The 18997-nt window shown below is 42.7% G+C and overlaps 1 protein-coding gene across 1 annotated transcript in view; it reads right to left on the bottom strand.

The window, feature by feature from the left end:
• Positions 1-18482, bottom strand: part of LOC125621053 (myosin heavy chain, skeletal muscle, adult-like) — a 33753-nt gene extending 15271 nt beyond the window's left edge. The window contains exons 1-25 of the mRNA XM_048817446.2: positions 18236-18482; positions 18007-18150; positions 17758-17914; positions 16916-16943; positions 16706-16814; positions 15944-16036; positions 15684-15747; positions 15490-15588; positions 15287-15390; positions 15069-15207; positions 12557-12675; positions 12308-12457; positions 11442-11612; positions 10672-10978; positions 8940-9007; positions 7501-7588; positions 7289-7406; positions 6773-6896; positions 6551-6687; positions 5228-5483; positions 3096-3338; positions 2812-2988; positions 2580-2725; positions 2413-2503; positions 1329-1718 (exon numbers count right to left, since the gene is read on the bottom strand). Coding sequence (XP_048673403.1) covers positions 1329-1718; positions 2413-2503; positions 2580-2725; positions 2812-2988; positions 3096-3338; positions 5228-5483; positions 6551-6687; positions 6773-6896; positions 7289-7406; positions 7501-7588; positions 8940-9007; positions 10672-10978; positions 11442-11612; positions 12308-12457; positions 12557-12675; positions 15069-15207; positions 15287-15390; positions 15490-15588; positions 15684-15747; positions 15944-16036; positions 16706-16814; positions 16916-16943; positions 17758-17914; positions 18007-18150; positions 18236-18439 — 3726 coding nt within the window. The 5' untranslated portion in view covers positions 18440-18482. The remainder of the gene's footprint in view (positions 1-1328; positions 1719-2412; positions 2504-2579; positions 2726-2811; positions 2989-3095; positions 3339-5227; positions 5484-6550; positions 6688-6772; positions 6897-7288; positions 7407-7500; positions 7589-8939; positions 9008-10671; positions 10979-11441; positions 11613-12307; positions 12458-12556; positions 12676-15068; positions 15208-15286; positions 15391-15489; positions 15589-15683; positions 15748-15943; positions 16037-16705; positions 16815-16915; positions 16944-17757; positions 17915-18006; positions 18151-18235) is intronic.
• Between the last annotated feature and the right edge of the window lie 515 nt (positions 18483-18997).

Here is an 18997-nt window from a genome sequence, read left to right as displayed (position 1 = left end):
TACAGGGATGTTAAATTTAATTATATTATGGTCACTATTACCAAACGATTCAGCTATATTCACTTCTTGGAACAGATCCTGTGCTTCACTTAGGACTGCATCAAGAATTGCCTCTCCTCTTGTGGGTTCCATGACTACCTGCTCCAAGAAATAGTCATTTTAAGGTGTAAAGAAACTTTATCTCTGCATCCCATTCTGAGGTGATATGTACCCAGTCAATATGGGGATAGTTGAAATCCCCCATTATTATTGTGTTTTCTATTTTTATTACCTCTCTAATCTCCCTGAGCATTTTACAGTCACTTTCACCATCCTGGTCAGGTGGTCGGTAGTGTATCCCTACCGCTATATTCTTATTATTCAAGCATGGAATTACTATCCCATAGAGATTCTATGGTACAGTTTGGTTCATTTGACATTTTTATTTCATTTGATTCTACGCTTTCTTTCACATATAGTGCCACTCCCCACCAGCACGACCTGTTCTCTCCTGCCAATATATTTCATACCCTAGTATTACTGTGTCCCATTGATTATCCTCATTCCTCCAAGTTTCTGTGATGCCTATTATAGCAATATCCTCATTTAATACGAGGCACTCTAGTTCACCCATCTTATTATTTAGACTTCTAGCATTTGTGTATAAGCACTTAAAATAATTGTCAGTTTTTAGCTGTCTGCCATTACGTGATGTAATTGAATGGGACTCTTTTTCATTTGACTGTATCTCATCAGATACTACCTGTATTTTATCATCTTCCATTCTCTCTTCCTTACTAGGACATAGAGACTCTCCATTAATAGATCCTCCCTTAAGTGATGTCTCTGTCTGAACCACGTGCTTCTCTGCACCTGTTGGCTTCCCCCAGCCCTTAGTTTAAAAACTGCTCTATGACTGTTTTACTTTTGTGTGCTTGTGCTTGACTCTGCAACTTTAATATTCTTTTAATCTAGTTTATAAGATGTAGACTTGCATATTCAGTACTGTATGGTAGAGTAATATGTTTCATATACATTTTAATAATTCAATTTAAAAAACAATATAATGCTAATTATTATAATCCTCTAAGTGTGATGGCTATTAATTCAGTAATAACTGTATTTGGAGCTTATAAACTTCTTGGTCCTGTTTGAGATTTTATGTATGTTTTATACAAATTAAACTGTAAATAATTCTGTTAGAATCCAACTTACAGTCAGCTCATATCCTGCTCTTACAATCTTTTGTATAATTAAACATGACAAAATGATGATTAAAAATCTTTCATTCTTTTCAGCTGCAATAACACTTAGGATAAAGACAGCACTTTCAATACACAGCTCTGTACCTTGGCTTTGGAGACAGTCTCCAGGTTACTAGCCAGGTCGTCAATCTCCATCTTCAGTTCACTCTTCTCCTTCTCCAGCTTCTGCTTGACGCGTTGCAGGTTGTCGATTTGCTCCCCAAGCTCTGCCGTGCTGTCCGCGTGCTTCTTCCGGAGGGCGGCGGCTGTGGCTTCGTGCTGCAGAGTGGCCTCCTCAAGGTCTCGGCGCATTTTCTGGAATTCTGCCTCACGCTTCTTGTTCATCTCAATCTGAACCGCTGTGGCTCCACCAGCTTCTTCCAGACGCTCACTGATCTCCTCGAGTTCCCTGGAGAGATCAGCCCGCTGCTTCTCTGCTTTCGCCCGAGAGGCCCGTTCAGCCTCTATCTCCTCCTCCAGCTCCTCAATACGAGCCTGGAGAACAACAGGAAACACTCAGACTGTGGCTTCAGTCTGGGGTCAACACCAGTATGGCTGTCGGCAGAGTTCTGCTGGCGTAACTCCGTAGAATAGATGCAGGCTACACTGACAACAGGGGATTCTGGTGGCCAGGAAACATCGCCTCCCTGAACTGGGGTAGCTACGTCCAAAGACCCATTGAGAGAAATTTGGGTCCCTCATACATCATGTTCACTGGGTCCACCTTTTTCTTTCCATTTCACTTTACTTACACAGATGTTAAAGATGTTTTGGGGGTCCCCTGAGCTCAGGGCCCTGGTACAACTGTCCCTCCTTTCTCCCTACTCTTGTCAGCACTGCCTATATCAACAAAAGCTTTCTTCCACCAACACAGCTGCATCTACACTGGGGGGGGTAGGTCGCCAAATCTATGTCAGTCAGGGATGTGCTTTTATCAAACCCCTGGCTGACGTAACTCTATCAACCTAATATAGACCATGCCTAAGTAAGATAGGTTTCAGAGTAGCAGCCGAGTTAGTCTGTATTCGCAAAAAGAACAGGAGGACTTGTGGCACATTAGAGACTAACACATTTATTTGAGCATAAGCTTTCGTGCCACAAGTACTCCTTTTTCTTCTTCCTAAGAAAGATGGCTTCCTTTTAACTGAACTCGTTCTGAAGGACAGAAAAGAAAAAATGTATGACTAGCCTGTAACTCTTTGATCTTTTTCTGCAGCTGGATGCCCAGGACTTGCTCATCCTCAATTTTGCTTTGGAGCTGACTGATTTCAAAGTCTTTCCTTTTCACACGGAAAAAAAAAAGTTAGTGCTGGAACAAAATGGATCTGCAGTTTACCCCCTGCAAACCATACCTACTTCTTCAGTTTTTCCTCCAGCTGCTGTTTATCATTTTCTAAATCCATTGTGGATTCCTGGGCCAGCTTCAAATCTCCTTCAAGTTTCCTCTTCGCTCTTTCAAGGTCCATGCGAATCTTCTTCTCTTGCTCCAGCGACCCTTCAAGCTAAACAGAAAAAGGCCATAAATTCTCTGTGAACAAGAGCCTAACATCACACTGGTTTTGTTCTCTCCATATGTTATTGTGCCTACATCGTCCACTTGCTGCTCCAGCTTGGTTTTAGCTTTGCTCAGTGTGTTCACTTTGTCCTCTTCTGCCTGCAGGTCATCCAGGGTCTGCTGATGGGCCTCCTGGAGGGCTTTCTTTTCCTTTGTCAGTTTAGCGATGGTCTCATCCAGAACTGCCATCTCCTCGGTGAGGTTTTTCACCTGCAGAGTTGAACAAAGGTAGTTAAAGAAAATGGATACAAAACATTATTGTTTGTGAACCAGCAGTGTCATATTTTAGAAAGTTCGTTAGAGATTCTGCCTTATACCTTGTTTTCTGTGGCATGTTTTTCCTTTTCAACCTTGGCCAATGTTAACTCAAGGTCATCAATGTCTTTCTTCAGCTCTGAACACTCGTCCTCCAGTTTCCTCTTTTTGGCTGTCAGCTCAGCGTTCATCTCCTCCTCATCCTCTGCTCTTTCAGTCACCTCCTTAATTTTAGCTTCAAGTTGGATTTTGGTTTTGATCAGCTGGTCACATCTTTCCTCAGCATCAGCCAAGCCATCAGATTCCTACAGTGAATCCATTATTAGGATCTTTTCTAAAAGGTTTTTTTGTTTTTCTTTTTTTTAACTGGTGTTTGTATCATAATGATTTTTACCACATCTGTTGGGATGACACTTCTATTTTTAACTCATACTATCAGTGACTCATAATATTCTTTTAAAAAAACAACCATTTGGCCTAAAAGTTCTATGTCTTCAACAAAATTTAGAAATGAAAAACGAATATTTTTTAAATATCTCACCATAAATGAAGAATCTCTTACCAGTTGACATATTTGGCAAATATTTTTAGTGCCTCAAGTATGGCTTTACTTTTAAGATGAAATTTGAGGCTAGATTCTGCAAATGGATCCACTCTCATGAAACCCATGACTTTATAGGAGTCCACACGGGTGGACTCTGCACCCACACAGAGCCCCACTGAAGTCAATGAGGCTGCTTGGGGGCTGATCCATTTGCAGGGTCTAGCTTTTGCATCTACATAGTGTTAAACTAAAGACTAATCCTTCAAAGAACTTGCCTGAGAAATAATAGGGTTACAGCCAATGCAAAAATCTACTGAGTATGCACTCATCTACTTTCCTTAACGTTTTATGCACATCCTGTGGCTCATGTTTTAAAACTCTCTCTACAGTTCATTGTTTTCACAGGGTGGTAACTGAGACAAATTAAGGCATAAACACTATAAACTCATGTATAGAGCCTCTACTCTGTCATTTAATTACAGGAAAATCTCAGAACACAGTTAGGAAAATAAAGTAAGTTTCTAGCCTTCACAGTTATGAAGAACAAGTTGAAAATGTGACCCAAGTTTATCTGATGCAGTGTCAACTGCATGAGTTTGAAGACAACCTAAAACAAAAGTCTGAGAGGGCAGAATTGCCCCATTCCTCTCTATGGGGTGTGAGCTCAAAGACCTGCTGCTCTGGTGGGCAACAGAGACCCTGCCCCCAGGGAGTAGCCTCCCTGCTGCTGCCACTCTAAGTGTGTTTGTGTGGGGAGACCACATTATGGGGTGGGGATGTAGGGGTGGAGCCACAGAAAGCTCCATGTCATGGTCTGTGTCGGGTCCCCAACTGCCTTAATCCAGCCCTGAATGGTAACATCAGTGGCACAATAAATATAAATAGTACAGCAGATGTGTGAATTCATCATGGCATGTGAATACATTGGGATTGTCACAGTAAGGGTATGTCTCCACTGCACGCTTCTTTCGGTAGCCCCTAGCATGGGTAACAAATAGCAGTGTAGACAGTGAGGCCAGGCTGAGGCAAGTAGAGTACAGACATGCCTGAAGGGTGTGGGTATGTCCTCACGCAAATACACGGTTCTCTACTTGCCCAAGCCGGGCCTCCCTGCTTACATTGCTGTCCTCTGCTTTCCCCACACGGAAGGACTCCACCAGCAGGGAAAGGCTCTGGCAGGGGAGCGGCAGCTGAAACCTTTTCCTGCTGTCTACTCTCTGCCAGAGCCTCACACGACACATGTAGCTGCACACTGCAATGTGGCTGTAGCCCGCTTTTCACTGCCATGGGTAGCCACGTGTACCCTTACAGGCCACCAACCATAGTTTGTACTGTAGGTGTAGCCTAAGTTGCCATGGATGAGGCAGACATATTTAAAGAGCATAACTTTGCTTCTCCGAATTTGCTTGCTCTCACCTTGTTTTAGGGCATGACCTGTCATACGTGGCTGGGAGTATTGCTATTTATTTATTTATACACCTGTACTTTCTTTTTGATACTTTACATTTTAAACACGGGGAATATTTTATCTTGGCCAAACACTGATCCCAGTGCTATTAATGGGATGCTTCATGGGAAAGTTGCATTTGGGAGTTTCAGCTTGGACCTTTCTACTGTGCAATAAGGGTTGAATGCACTGGTGATACTCACAGACTGCACTTGGAGCTGCAGGTCGTTTTTCTCTTGCAGGAGGGTCACCATTTTCTCCTCCAGTTCTTTCCTTTTTGCCTCAGACTTAGCAAGCTCCTCCTTCGTTTTCTCAAACTCTTCCTTCATGTTGGCCATCTCCTTCTCAGCTTCAGCACTCTTCAGCAAGGGCTTAATCTTGAAGTACAGCTTCATCCAGGGCCAGTGCTTGACATTCATGAATGAGCGAACATTGTACTGGATACAGAAGATGGACTCTCTATAATGTCATCAGAATATATGGTCAATGTTATGGGCCAAATTCAGAGGTGAATCCAAAGGCCAGATACTGCAATTCTACTAATTGTGAGTAGAATTTATTCAGCCAAGTAGCCTCATTTGAGTTCAAATGGGGCCACTCACATGAAAACATACTACTCTAAGGGTGACAGACTCTGGACCTGCTTGAGCCTCAGAAAGTCTAGGGGGAGTAAAACTCCACTGTCGGTCTCCTCAATGTGCATGTTGAACTAAAGTCTTGACTCACGCTCACAAACCGGAATGAACTTTTGCTCCCTCTTTACACATCACATCTGTAACTGACCCACTCCCTCTGATGAGTGTTTTGGAGTCTAAGGGACTCTGAACTGGTGTAACTCACATGCTGAGGAGCCAAAGAGAATTTAGCATAAAAGTACCCAACTGGAAGGTGTAAGTTAAAGTTGCCACCCCTAGTCTAACACACACTTTATTACACCTTCTTCTTGCTCCTTGGTATACCAGTTATACCAATTCACACTCCCAGATAGAGCTGGGCAAATAATTGATTCGTTGGTTCACTGGCAGTTCCGAAAAATAAAATAAAAAAAAATTCAGTTTGGGTTAAACCAAAACTAATGTTTTTCTGAATTTTCAGTGAATTGAAAACGGTGGAAAATTTCATTTAAGATTGAATAAAACTTTTTGGTTTGAGTTCAGGCTTTTTAAACTTTCATTTAATAAAAGCAAAGGCAAAGAAGGGCTAGATTCCCAGACCACAGGGGAAGGTGGATGTGGCTCTATCCTCTGGTTGTCTATATATAGCATTTAAGTTTCCTGGTGACTCTAGCCCCAGTTTTTGGGACTCAACTATCAGCAATTTTGTGACTAGTTTAGGTCAACCTGAAACTGCATTTTTCAGCAAACGAACTATTTGTCTGAAAATTTTCACCCAGCTCTACTCCCAAGTGCTCACACATACAGTGGATTAATGAGATCTAAGTTAAACAGAATCCACCCCCCAATTCTGTTCATTTCACCTCTGTGGGGTGACACAAACCCAACAGATCAAATGCAGTACATTTCTACCTTCTTTCCATCATTTTCTTGAATTCCACTCTCATCAGGAAGCCACGACACATGGCTTGTGTGCGGGTGATAAGCTGTGCCAGTTTATCATCTCTCATCTCCTCTAGAAGACCCAGAAGTCCTGCTTTGAAGAACACCTTGAGGAAGAGAATGTTAAAGACAATCACTTTCATTCTGTACAAAATACAAATAGACGGTGTTTGAATCAAAAAGTGATTGTACCTTGGTGTGACCAAATTTATACTGGGTGTGATCAACATCAATGGACCCAAGTAGTTTCTCAGAAGCCTTCTTGCTGTCCATGAACTGTCCTTCTGGAACGGCACTTGCATTTAAAACCCTATATCTGTGGGAGAAAACAAAATATGAAGAAGCTCACATTGCTCACAATTCTGGCCACACTGGCCATGTCTCTGTCACTGCCTTTGTCCTCCCATGAAGCCCCTATTCTGAGGTCCCACAGACAGACCCATCATGAAATTCAGCTTTATGGTATTTAAAGGGCTACATAGTCACCTAGCATGGCCACTCCATGGCTCACCCAGCCCATTCCCCTCCCCACACACAGGAAAAGTGTGGCATTTTTGCTGCTTTTTGGACTATACCATTTTGGTCCTAAATTTCTTCTACACACAAAGCATGTGTGGGCACTGCAGTGACTACAATAGTTAAAGTAGTTAGAAAAGGCAAGCTATTCCACACAGAGAGAAAATGGAACAGGGATTGGAGGAGTCTGACCTCTGTTTAAAGTCTGCATAAATGACTCTGCTGGGGAATCCTTTCCTGCAAATTCTGATCCCTTCCAGCACGCCGTTACACCTTAGCTGGTGTAGTACGAGTTCATGTTCCATGGCACCTTAACAAATCACAGCATGAATTAGTACCTTATTGTGCAGCCCGGAGGGAATGGCTGCATCTCACTAAGATCTCTGTACACTGGCGCTTCTTACCAGGGGTCTTCGTTTCATTGGGAATGATGCATCGCACAAAGTGAGGATGAGTGCTTCTCAGATTGCTCATCAGCTTGTTTAAATTCTCCTGTGAGACCATAAGCAAAAGTTTAAGTTAATCAAAGTTGCATCTGTATCTGCACCGATAGACGCAGTAAACCCATTACCAATGTAATCAGACTAGCTTGCAAAACTTCCCAGCTGGGGTCATTCTAACCTAAGGTGCCCTCTTTCTTTGGATCTTGAACACGGTCATTAAAGTGACATATAAAACTCTGAAAGTAGCACTACTTGAGCAAGCTGGAAAAGGCTACTAAGACAGGACCAGAAACTAATGGGAAATGGCCACAAGGGCTGTTATGGAAGCCAAAAGAGGAAATTTTCAGAGAAAGATGATTATCTGCAAACATCAGGCCGTCATTCTGAACAAGGTATTTCTTTCTGTTGATTATATTGGAAAATGCAGCGGGAATGGGAGAGGAAGGGGGCAGATGCAGTGGCAGAAGAGGCTAACAAATGACACACTTCTGTGTTTTCAGGTGTTTGAAATGTAGGCAGTATGGGCCATTAACATCCCTGAAATCCAGAGCTGAGTGGAAGGCTGCACATGACCCTGTAACAATTTCCACTGAAAGCGAAAGAAGGAGGAAGGGGAATATTAAATTCTATAACAGCATCTCGGCGGCGGTTCTCTTAAGACTAATTTGATTTGACATATTTGTTTCTGACATCTTCATCCTGGGAGAGGAGACAAAAGGACAGACTCTGCTTTCCGTTACACCTAGGTATATTCAGAGTAACTCTGCCACGGAATAGAAATGGAGTTACTATGAGCCACCTCCTCAGATCTGACGCTGCTGTACTTGGCACAAATCAGGAGGGAGGCTGCATTGTTAGCTACAAAGGCTGCCCCGAGACACAGTTCAAAGCAATCCCTGGGCAGTTCTAAGATGTGCCTACTGCCCATAGCACCAACAGCCTGTTCTCGCTTCCAGACATTAGCTGAACCATGCCGCTTTCCCTCCACCATATCCCCTGTGCCAGTTGCTGGAAAGCAGATGGTCTCGGACCCACTGTGCTGGCCCTACTCCTTCTGCACTTTCCCCCATGCTCGGCAGGCAGCCAGCCTAAGGCGGGCAGCCAGGCCTACTAATCCTAGTACATAGTGGCCACAGTAGGGGGTAAATTTAGCCCTATTGGTTTAATCCTGTGTAAATGAGAACAGAATCTGTCCCAAGTACTTTAAACATCATCCAAAGCTGGGTGTCTTTCCACTGATTTCGATGGGCTTTGGATCAGGCCCTTTAAGAGCAACTGAAAGAGGCTTTTTAACTTAAAAAGTTCATAACTGAGACCATTGGGAAAATAGACTTTTTAGATGTAAAGGGAATTTCCTACCCACCATCACAGAGAATGCAATAATGAACAATGTACTGTACCCTGAAAAGAGCAGAGACGGTCTGGAAAGAAGAACCCTTCTTCTTGCCTCCCTTCTTGCCACCACCCTCTGAATCACACACAAAAAGGACAAAATTAAAAGGACGCACTTTGGGGTTTGAACAGTTACTCTCACAGGCTGGTGGTGTTTGCCTGTAACAGCCAACCCTGTTAATAAACATTGGTCAGGCTGAGAAAGGGCTAATGGTTTCTGCTACAGCAGACAGCTCATTATTAGGACTGTCGATTAGTCACGGTTAACTCACGCAATTAAATCAAAAAAATTAATTGCAATTAAAAAAATTAATCACGCTTAATCGCAGCTTTAATTGCAGTGTTAAACAATAGAATACCAATTAACATTTATTAAATATTTTGGATGTTCTTCTACGTTTTCGTATATACTGTATTCTGTGTTGTAGTTGAAATCAGTGTATATTATTTTTTATTACAAATATTTGCGCTGTAAAAATGCTAAACAAAAGAAATAGTGTTTTGCAATTCACCTCATAGAAGTACTATAGTGAAATCTCTTTGTCATGAAAGTGCAACTTACGAATGTAGATTTTTTTGTTAGATAACTGCACTCAGAAACAAAACAATGTAAAACTTCAGAGCCTACAAGTCCACTCAGTCCTACTTCTTGTTCAGCCAATCGCTAAGACAAACAAGTTTGTTTACATTTACAGGATATAATGCTGTCCACTTCTTATTAACAATGTCACCAGAAAGTGAGAACAGGCATTTGCATGGCACTTTTGTAGCTGACATTGCAAGGTATTTATGTGCCAGATATGCTCAACGATCATATGCCCCTTCATGCTTGGGCCACCGTTCCAGATGACATGTTTCCATGCTGATGATGCTCATTAAAAAAATAATGCGTTAATTAAATTTGTGACTGAACTCCTTGGGGGAGAATTGTATGTCCCCTGCTCTGTTTTACCCACATTCTGACATATATTTCATTTTATAGCAGTCTCGGATGATGACCCAGCACATGTTGTTCATTTTAAGAACACTTTCACTGCAGATTTGACAAAACACAAAGCAGGTACTAATGTGACATTTCTAAAGATAGCTACAGCACTCAAAAATAAATATAAAGTGAGCACTGTACACTTTGTATTCTGTGTTGTAATTGAAACCAATGTATTTGAAAAGGTAGAAAACATCCAAAAATATTTAAATAAATGGTATTCCATTATTGTTTAGCAGTGTGATTAATCGCACGATTAATCACAATTAATTTTTATAATCATGCGATTAATCATGATAAATTTTTTTTATTGCTTGACAGCCCTACTATCACACCCATATGTAAGGGAGGTCGGAGTGACTGTCTGGAGAAAGAGGATCTAGGGTGTGCAACGCACAGTCTTGACAATACTAAGGAAGAGGCTTGAGCTACACTTGATCAGATTTTTTATTTCCTTGTTAATAAGACCAAGCCACAGACAGAAGATGACTTCTCACTCTCTACAGTGTGCCACTAGATTAGAACTGGTAGGGATTCTAGAGGAATCAGTAGTGGTTTGAGCATTGGCCTGCTAAATCCAGGGTTGTGAGTTCAATCCTTGAGGGGGCCATTTAGGGATCTGGGGCAAAAATTGGGGATTGGTCCTGCTTTGAGCAGGGGATTGGACTAGATGACCTCCTGAGGTCCCTTCCAACCCTGATATTCTATTAATCCTATCTATGAAACAATTAAAATATGGATTTCACAGAAATTACCTGCATCTCCACCATACGTGGCAAAGAGCAAAGCCAGTGTTTTCATTGATGATTTCTGGTACAGCCCAATGACGGTTTCATTCAGGGGATCTTTGTTCTTCTCGAGCCAGCCATTGATGTTGTAGTCCACAGTGCCAGCATAGTGCACCAGGGCGAAGTGGGCCTCAGCCTTTCCTTTGACAGGCTTGGGCTTCTGGAAGTTGTTGGACTTGCCAAGATGCTGGTCATAGAGCTTGTTCTTGAAAGATATATCAGTCGCCTTGGGGAACATGCACTCCTCTTCCAGGATGGAGAAAATACCCATTGGCTGAAAGACACAGCAACAGATAAGAAGGGGGATGGGAGAAGAGAGAGAGAGATTACATGAGGATTTTCTGGATGCAACAATGTGACCATCTCTTGGTTTAGTTAAAAAGAGGATATTACTAGTGCGGTGGAGGACAGGTAATAGTGTTGATGTAATATACTTACATTTCTGTAAGTCATTTGGTCTTGTACTCATGACATTTTGATTACAAAACTAGAAAGATTTAAATTAACATGGCACACATTGAGTGGATTAAAAGCTGGCCAACCTGATTTCCACTCTTGGAAAAAAGAGGGTGTCATAAAGCTGTGTGTGGTCTCCTTAATGTTTCAGAGTAAAAATTAGAACATTATGGGTCAAGATATTTATGGCCCTCAGCATGGAAAATCCATCTAAAATTCAATGCAACCCACAGTAATTAAAGAATTCTTGAACATATAAGGCATTTGAATTGAAAAGATACCTTCTCAATGAGCTCAATGCAGGCAGCCAGGTCCATCCCAAAGTCAATGAACTCCCATTCGATCCCTTCCTTCTTGTACTCCTCCTGCTCCAGCACAAACATGTGGTGGTTGAAAAACTGTTGCAGTTTCTCATTGGTGAAGTTGATGCACAGCTGCTCCAGGCTGTTGAACTACAAAAATGCAAAGAATTACTTTCAATGTGTATGTGAAAAAGCTAAATTATGAAGAACAATACTACTATTGTGCAGCAAATCCTGGGAGACTTTCTGAATTCCTCTCCCTAGAGCCAGCCAGATGTTTTGGGAGTTCTATTCTCAGCTCTGCCAAGACATTTCTGCAGTGTCAGGCCCAGGCTTCTCCAGGTATTTCTGTGCTCTGGGACCCAAGCCTACTCGGGCATTTCTCAACTCTTGGCCCTGATCCATGACCAGGCATTTGGGTCTGAACCTGGCCAACCCCTTCTGAGCTCTCAGCCCTCTGGCCTATTGGCACATTTCCAAACCCTCAGCCCCAAGCCTGCCTGGGAAATAGCGAGCTGCCCACTAGGTGCCATAAACACCTACAATAATTTGTTTTAGATACACAATCATTTATTTTCTATTAGGCACCACCTGTTAACAATTTGAATGCACTTTCAATGCAGTTGTCATTTCTACATGTACCACACAAGTCTATCAAAAAATGGACTCATTAGAGGGTCATGCTGCCTTAGTGTAAGATCAAGAGACACTGTTTCTGCAGAAAAGTCAGGCTTTTCCAGGAAATTATTTAAATAAAAAATATACAATGTTAAAAAAACCCTCAAAGTTCTCAGAACCCCTGAGTGTCCCTTCCAGGAACCTGCTGTCAAATCCCTGCTCCTTACATCAAAGATCTCAAAGCCAGCAATGTCCAGGACACCAATGAAGTACTGTCTGGGCTGCTTGGTATCCAGCTGCTGGTTGATACGAACAACCATCCACAGGAACATCTTCTCATAGACCGCCTTTGCCAGAGCACCCACCGAATTGTGCACCTAAACCAGTAGGAGAGGGACTGGAGTTACCATACAAAGCAGAAGAAGAAACCCGGGTGTGTTAATTCAAACCAGGAGTTCTAGATCACCAATTGTTACCTGCTGCACGGTTTGACCTTTGGTCACATATTCATTCCCAACCTTGACTCGGGGGTAACACATGGCTTTGAGCAGGTCAGCTGAGTTCAGATTCATCAGATAGGCTGCTTTGTCAGCCACTAAATAAGGAGAGGTTTCAGAGAAACAGCCGTGTTAGTCTGTATTCGCAAAAAGAAAAGGAGTACTTGTGGCACCTTAGAGACTAACCAATTTATTTGAGCATGAGCTTTCGTGAGCTACAGCTCACTTCATCGGATGCATACCGTGGAAGCAGTTTCCACGGTATGCATCTGATGAAGTGAGCTGTAGCTCACGAAAGCTCATGCTCAAATAAATTGGTTAGTCTCTAAGGTGCCACAAGTACTCCTTTTCTTTTTGTAAATAAGGAGAGGAATGAATTAGTAGCTCAAAGATAGGCTTTGGTGTCTTTTATAATGACTAGAAAAGAGTAATGAGATCTGTTTGTGTTTTACCAGCTACCACATCTATTAATAACTCCAGTAATTATGGAGTTTAGATCTTCCTTTATTTCTTGATTTCTCGATTAATTGTTTTGCATTTGATTGAGAGGGTCTGTACATCAAGTGATTGTAAGAATTTGTTCACAAATACCTCATAAGGGCCAAATAAAAACAATTTTTAAGGAGAAAGAAGCCGATGAACAGACAGAATGAAAAGATGGCTTTGAAGTTCTTTCTTTGCCACTTTACTGTGCAGCTTGTCTAGGGATTCTAATTTCTGAATGATCAGAAGGAAACAGGCTAATGGCCAAACACTGACCTGACCTAAACCCGTGCAATTCCATTGACTTCAGCTCCCACAGCTCCTATGGCCTCCAGCATTGGCTAAATTACTTAAATGATTTTGTTATTAATAACAGCATGTAATGCCATTATTGAATATATCATGACCAGGTCTATAATGGTCATGTTTCCTTACAACTGTTTTCTTTAGTTTTGTTTGCATTTGCCCTTAGATCCCAATCCTCTAAAGAAAGTGAAGCGTTTTCACTCTGTAAAGAGCAGTTAGCTTTTGACAAAGTGAACAACTGACCTTGAAATAATGTGTCTTTATAGAACCACTCCTATATTCCCTTCCAGAGACATACATCCTAGAGAGAGGAAGATCAGAATCCTGGGCAGAGCACAGACTCTCACTCTTCAGAGACAACAAGTGGCTTCTATCTTTTTATCTAACGGAAGGATCTCAAACCCTAGGGCCCCAATTCTGGCCTCAGCTGCTTTGCCTTTACACCACCTCTACTGGCATAAAATGCCGTAAACCAGACAGTTTCAAGCACTGGGAAATATCCTCAGCATAAGGGACTTCCTTGGAAGGTATAAAGCAGCTGGAAAATCTTCAGTGCTCCCCTTGCAGCCCATCAGCTATGGGGCGTCCCAGCAGTGCTCCCAACAAAGGGATTATGGCAGGACTGCTGCAGTATCATAGATATTCTCCACTGAAAAAACAGCCCCTGGGGGCTGGTATAGTTGAGCATAGATTACAGCAGCTCTCTGGCCATACCAGCTTATGTTAGTCAGCAGGGTTGGCCCCAGCAAGCTGGAGAATGCCAGGGACTTCAGAGGTGGTTCACTGCCAACCTTGCCCTTCCTGAGATCTGCCAGGCTCAGCCCAAATGAAGCTCAGGGTCAGTGCCTAAGAGCCTCATTCTCCACTGCCTGCCACCTCATACAAAGTGAGTGCAAATTGGATGTGACACCCTGCTAGTTCAGAACTCTCTGCTCACATATCCTGGAAGCAACATTTTATATACACTTTGCAAGGCATAATCACAGAAGACTATGGTTGGAAGAGACCTCAGGAGGTTATCTAGTCCAACCCCCTGCTCAAAGCAGGGCCAACCCCAACCAAATCATCCCAGCCAGGGCTTTGTCAAGCCGGGCCTTAAAAACCTCTAAGGATGGAGATTCCACCACCTCCCTAGTGAAATAGTTTTTTTCTAATATCCAACCTAGACCTCCCCCCTGCAACTTGAGACCATTGTTCCTTGTTCTGTCATCTTCCACCACTGAGAACAGCCTAGCTCCATCCTCTTTGGAACCCCTCTTCAGGTAGTTGAAGGCTGCTATCAAATCCCCGCTCACTAAGTGAGGGACTAGGTGCCAGGCCATGTAAACTTAGGCCCTTTGCTTCTCTGTTTCTTCATCACCATTAGCAGAGACATTGGAAGGATTCTTCACTGCATTATTTTAGCTTTACACCAGTGCAACACCATTGACATTAGTGGATTTACATCAATGTAAAACTGATGACGGAGTGGCAAATCAGTGTCTAATATAGCAGCAGCCATAGGGACAGATTCAGAAGCAAACTCTGGCTGTTATGTGCTGTTCCAGTGATGCAAAGCAGGTTGGAACTCAACTGAATTATCTGCTTAAAACAAATTAAAGTTGGATTTGCAATGCCAGAGTTACACAAAACGTCTAGAACATATCTGTAAATCTGGCCCTGGGTTATTGGTTGAGAGTTTAGATACAGATTTTGCCAATACCTTCGGTGCCATCTGGCTCTGCCTGTTCTTCACGCTGCTTCTGCTTGAATTTCAGGTTCCCATAATGCATGACTGCCCCTGTCAGCTTGTAAATGGCTGTTTTTTCCTCAGCAGTGAAACCCAATATGTCAATGGCGCTCTGTCAGAAGAATCAGTAATGTAAATATCTTCTCTAGTAAAGTTAACACTCCACATGATAATTCTCATGTGTTACTTACATCTGTGGCCATCAGCTCTTCCTGGTCATCGATGCTGGCTACAGTGATCTCACCTTGACTCACAAAGGGGAAGTCATATGGGTTGGTGGTAATCAGAAGCATCTCTGAAAACAAGAATAGGATATACATGGATATAATTTAATTGACCATGTTACCGAGTTCATCAGTGACTGTTCCACCAAAAGAGTTAAAACGTTTCTTACCAATTAGTTCTGGCTTCTTGTTGGACGTGATTTGATAAAATATGTGGTAGCTTCTTTCCGCCTTGAGCTGGAAAGTGACTCTAGATTTCTCCAGCAGATCTGGCAAGGCAGGTAAAGTATAATTAGCCACAAGAAAACACCATGAGAAAGAAAGAGAGACAAAGAATTGTGACCCTTAAAGGGAGGTCCCTTACATGTTTCAATGTCAGCAGAAGCCAGTTTCCCTGTGGTGCCAAAGTGGATTCTGATGAATTTACCCTTTAAAGGAAAAAAAAGTTATTTCGTTTAAACCCTCAGAGACAGACTCCAGAAGTGGGATTTGCAAAGCTGCCCTGGGGTCTCTTCCGCAGGTGTGAAAACTCAGCCAACATTTATATTGTCAGTGTAATGGTAGGAACATATACGGCCCATCATTGCGCTTGTGGCTAGGAACAATTTTGTCAAAAAGACTTACAAAACGAGAGGAGTTGTCGTTCCTCACGGTCTTGGCATTCCCAAAGGCCTCCAGCAGGGGGTTGGCGCTGATGATTTGATCTTCAAGGGTCCCCTACAAAGTAACAATTATTGTCAAATTAAGGTTTCAGAGTAACAGCCGTGTTAGTCTGTATTCGCAAAAAGAAAAGGAGTACTTGTGGCACCTTAGAGACTAACCAATTTATTTTAGCATGAGCTTTCGTGAGCTACAGCTCACTTCATCAGATGCATACTCTCCAAACTGGAGAGTGGTCAGTTTAGATGAGCTATTACCAGCAGGAGAGTGAGTTTGTGTGTGTGTATGGGGGTGGGGGGGATGTGAGAAAACCTGGATTTATGCAGGAAATAGCCCGACTTGATTATGTAAAGAGTTGTCACTTTGGATGGGCTAGCACCAGCAGGAGAGTGAATTTGTGTGCGGGGGTGGAGGGTGAGAAAACCTGGATTTGTGATGGAAATGGCCCACCTGATGATCACTTTAGATAAGCTATTACCAGCAGGACAGTGGGGTGGGAGGAGGTATTGTTTCATATTCTCTGTGTATATATAAAGTCTGCTGCAGTTTCCACGGTATGCATCTGATGAAGTGAGCTGTAGCTCACGAAAGCTCATGCTCAAATAAATTGGTTAGTCTCTAAGGTGCCACAAGTACTCCTTTTCTTTTTGTCAAATTAAGGTCGTTTTAAACCAAATGGCAGCTTCAGAACAGAACATTTAATCCCTTCTCTAATGACCAACTCACTTGCATTTTGCTTGATTCTTCCTTCTTCTTCTCCCCAGAAACTGCAATTGTTGCAAAATATTGGATGACACGCTTTGTGTTCACAGTCTTTCCAGCACCGGATTCTCCGCTGTCAAATCAAACAGAGAAGCAGAGAACACATCACCAAAGAGTTTCTTCCTGTAGTGCACAGCAAAGCCAGCAAAAACTGGAGCAGGGAAATATACATACGTGATGAGGATCGACTGATTCTCCCGATCTGTGAAAGAGACAGAACCAAAGAGACTTAAAAGAGTTACTGTGTAACACTGAACTCACTGAAAACTGAATGAAACAAGTAAGTGCTGGGATTTGCAAAGGGGCCTCAGGGCATCCGGCAACTAACTAATGTCCATAGGAATTCAGCATCTACCTCCCTTAGGCCTCTTTGAAAATCCTAGCCATAATAAATATAAGCTCATGCAGATCAATAGAGCCATCACAGGATACTTACACCCATGTCCCTTTCACAGAATTCCCTCTTACAGAAATCTGATGAAGCTATTTATATCTCAGGACAGCAAAGGGGTATGTAGAATAATGACCTGATCCTCAATTTATAACCATCTGCATAGCATCAGTGCAAAACGAGTGCAAAGTGCGTGTGAATTATCTCACAAGGTGTAAGGGAGTGGAGAATTCTGATGCACCACTTTGCACAAGTGTAAATGACACACACGATGCAAAGTCAGGAAGAATCAGGCTTCCTGAGAACAGAGTGTCATGATTTTTTACAGTTCTTCTTTGGGCCCAGCTAGAGCCAGAATGTGCAGACGCAGATATGGACATTCTGTACTTTTTTCCATTAACCACACGCTTGTGAACTTCCAAAAAGTTCTCTGAGAGCTGGGCTAATGTTTGGGTCAGGTTCAGTTTGTCTTTGGATGAATTCGTGTTTCTAGTTGCTAGAACATTGCTAGTTCTGAATGTTTTTGGTGTCTTTAGCTGCATGTCATATTTCCCGGAAAGAAGATTGTGATTCCTCATATGAAATTTTCACTCTATAATCACTTTTCAGGAGTTGAGCCACTCACCAGTTAACATGAACTGATAGGCGTTGTCAGAAATGGAGAAGATGTGGGGAGGGGCCTCTTGACGCTTTTTGCCCCTGTAGGCAGTCACAACTTCTGGGTTGTACACCGGCAGCCACTTGTAGGGGTTGACAGTGACACAGAAGAGACCCGAGTAGGTCTGAAAGAAAGGGAGATAACGTGATGGGGTTCCACATGATTTAGTGTAGCTGTTAGTTTGGAAGTCCAGGAAAGACATCGGCCTGTACTTACATAGATCATCCAGGCTGCATAACGCTCTTTGAGGTTATACAGGACAGCAGGTTCATGGAGATGGGTCATCATTGCCATGTCCTCGATTTTATCATATTTGGGAGGGTTCATGGAGAAGATTTGATCTTCCTTAACAGTCACCGTCTGGAAGGAAAGAAGAGACCCATTTCTATCAGCTAAGAACAGAGGAGGAACAAAATGCTGTTCCTTACTCCTTGTTTTTACTCACTTCTCCTTTCTCAGACTTGACTGTGACCTTCCCTCCTTCCCGGCTCTGGATTGTCCCTTTCACAAAGGATTCCTTGGGATGCACCACAAAGACCGAAGTCTTAGCATCGAAAGGCTTGTTCTGGTCCTCAATTCTCTCCTTCTCTGACTTTCGGAGGAAAGAAGCTGCCACCCCAAAGACGGCCATCTCAGCATCCGACGACATGGCTGCGATTTATCTAGGGCAGCTCAGCAGTGAGCTCTGATGAGGAGAAAATGTTACCTTTTTGACTCAGGAACTGGAATGAAAGAAACGCCAGAGCTGCGTGATAGGTTCTCTCACTCACTTTAGACCCAGACACTCATTTGGGGCTTCACTTTATCACACTTTTCATTCCCACCCCTTTTTCATCTTGCCTGTTCAGATCTTTATAATTAGGGGCCATGCAGTTCCATTGGGATGAACTCCACTGTCCACCGCATTTGTTGATAGGAATAGCATATGCAGATCCCTACATGAGGGACCAGGAAGAGCCAAAAACATACTAGGAAATATGAAAGCCCTCTTACATCCTCTCTTCTAGCTACGTTTTAGACTGTATGGTGTGCTTACAATGAGGGAAAGGGAGCAGGAGGGTGGATATTGGGAGAGGTGCAAAGGGGAGGCTACTATTGTCATTGCTTTTGATAAAGAATTTTCCGGCATTAGAGAATAAAGCACTGGTTCTCATGTAATTTAAACTCTGTCTGTCTGTCTCTCCCACTCCAGTTAACCAAATATTAT

The sequence above is a fragment of the Caretta caretta genome, chromosome 14 (assembly GCF_965140235.1).
Source record: "Caretta caretta isolate rCarCar2 chromosome 14, rCarCar1.hap1, whole genome shotgun sequence".
In the NCBI taxonomy this organism is placed as follows: domain Eukaryota; kingdom Metazoa; phylum Chordata; order Testudines; family Cheloniidae; genus Caretta; species Caretta caretta.
The sequence above is the reverse complement of the archived record's forward strand: the minus strand, read 5'-3'. Positions and strand labels throughout refer to the sequence as shown.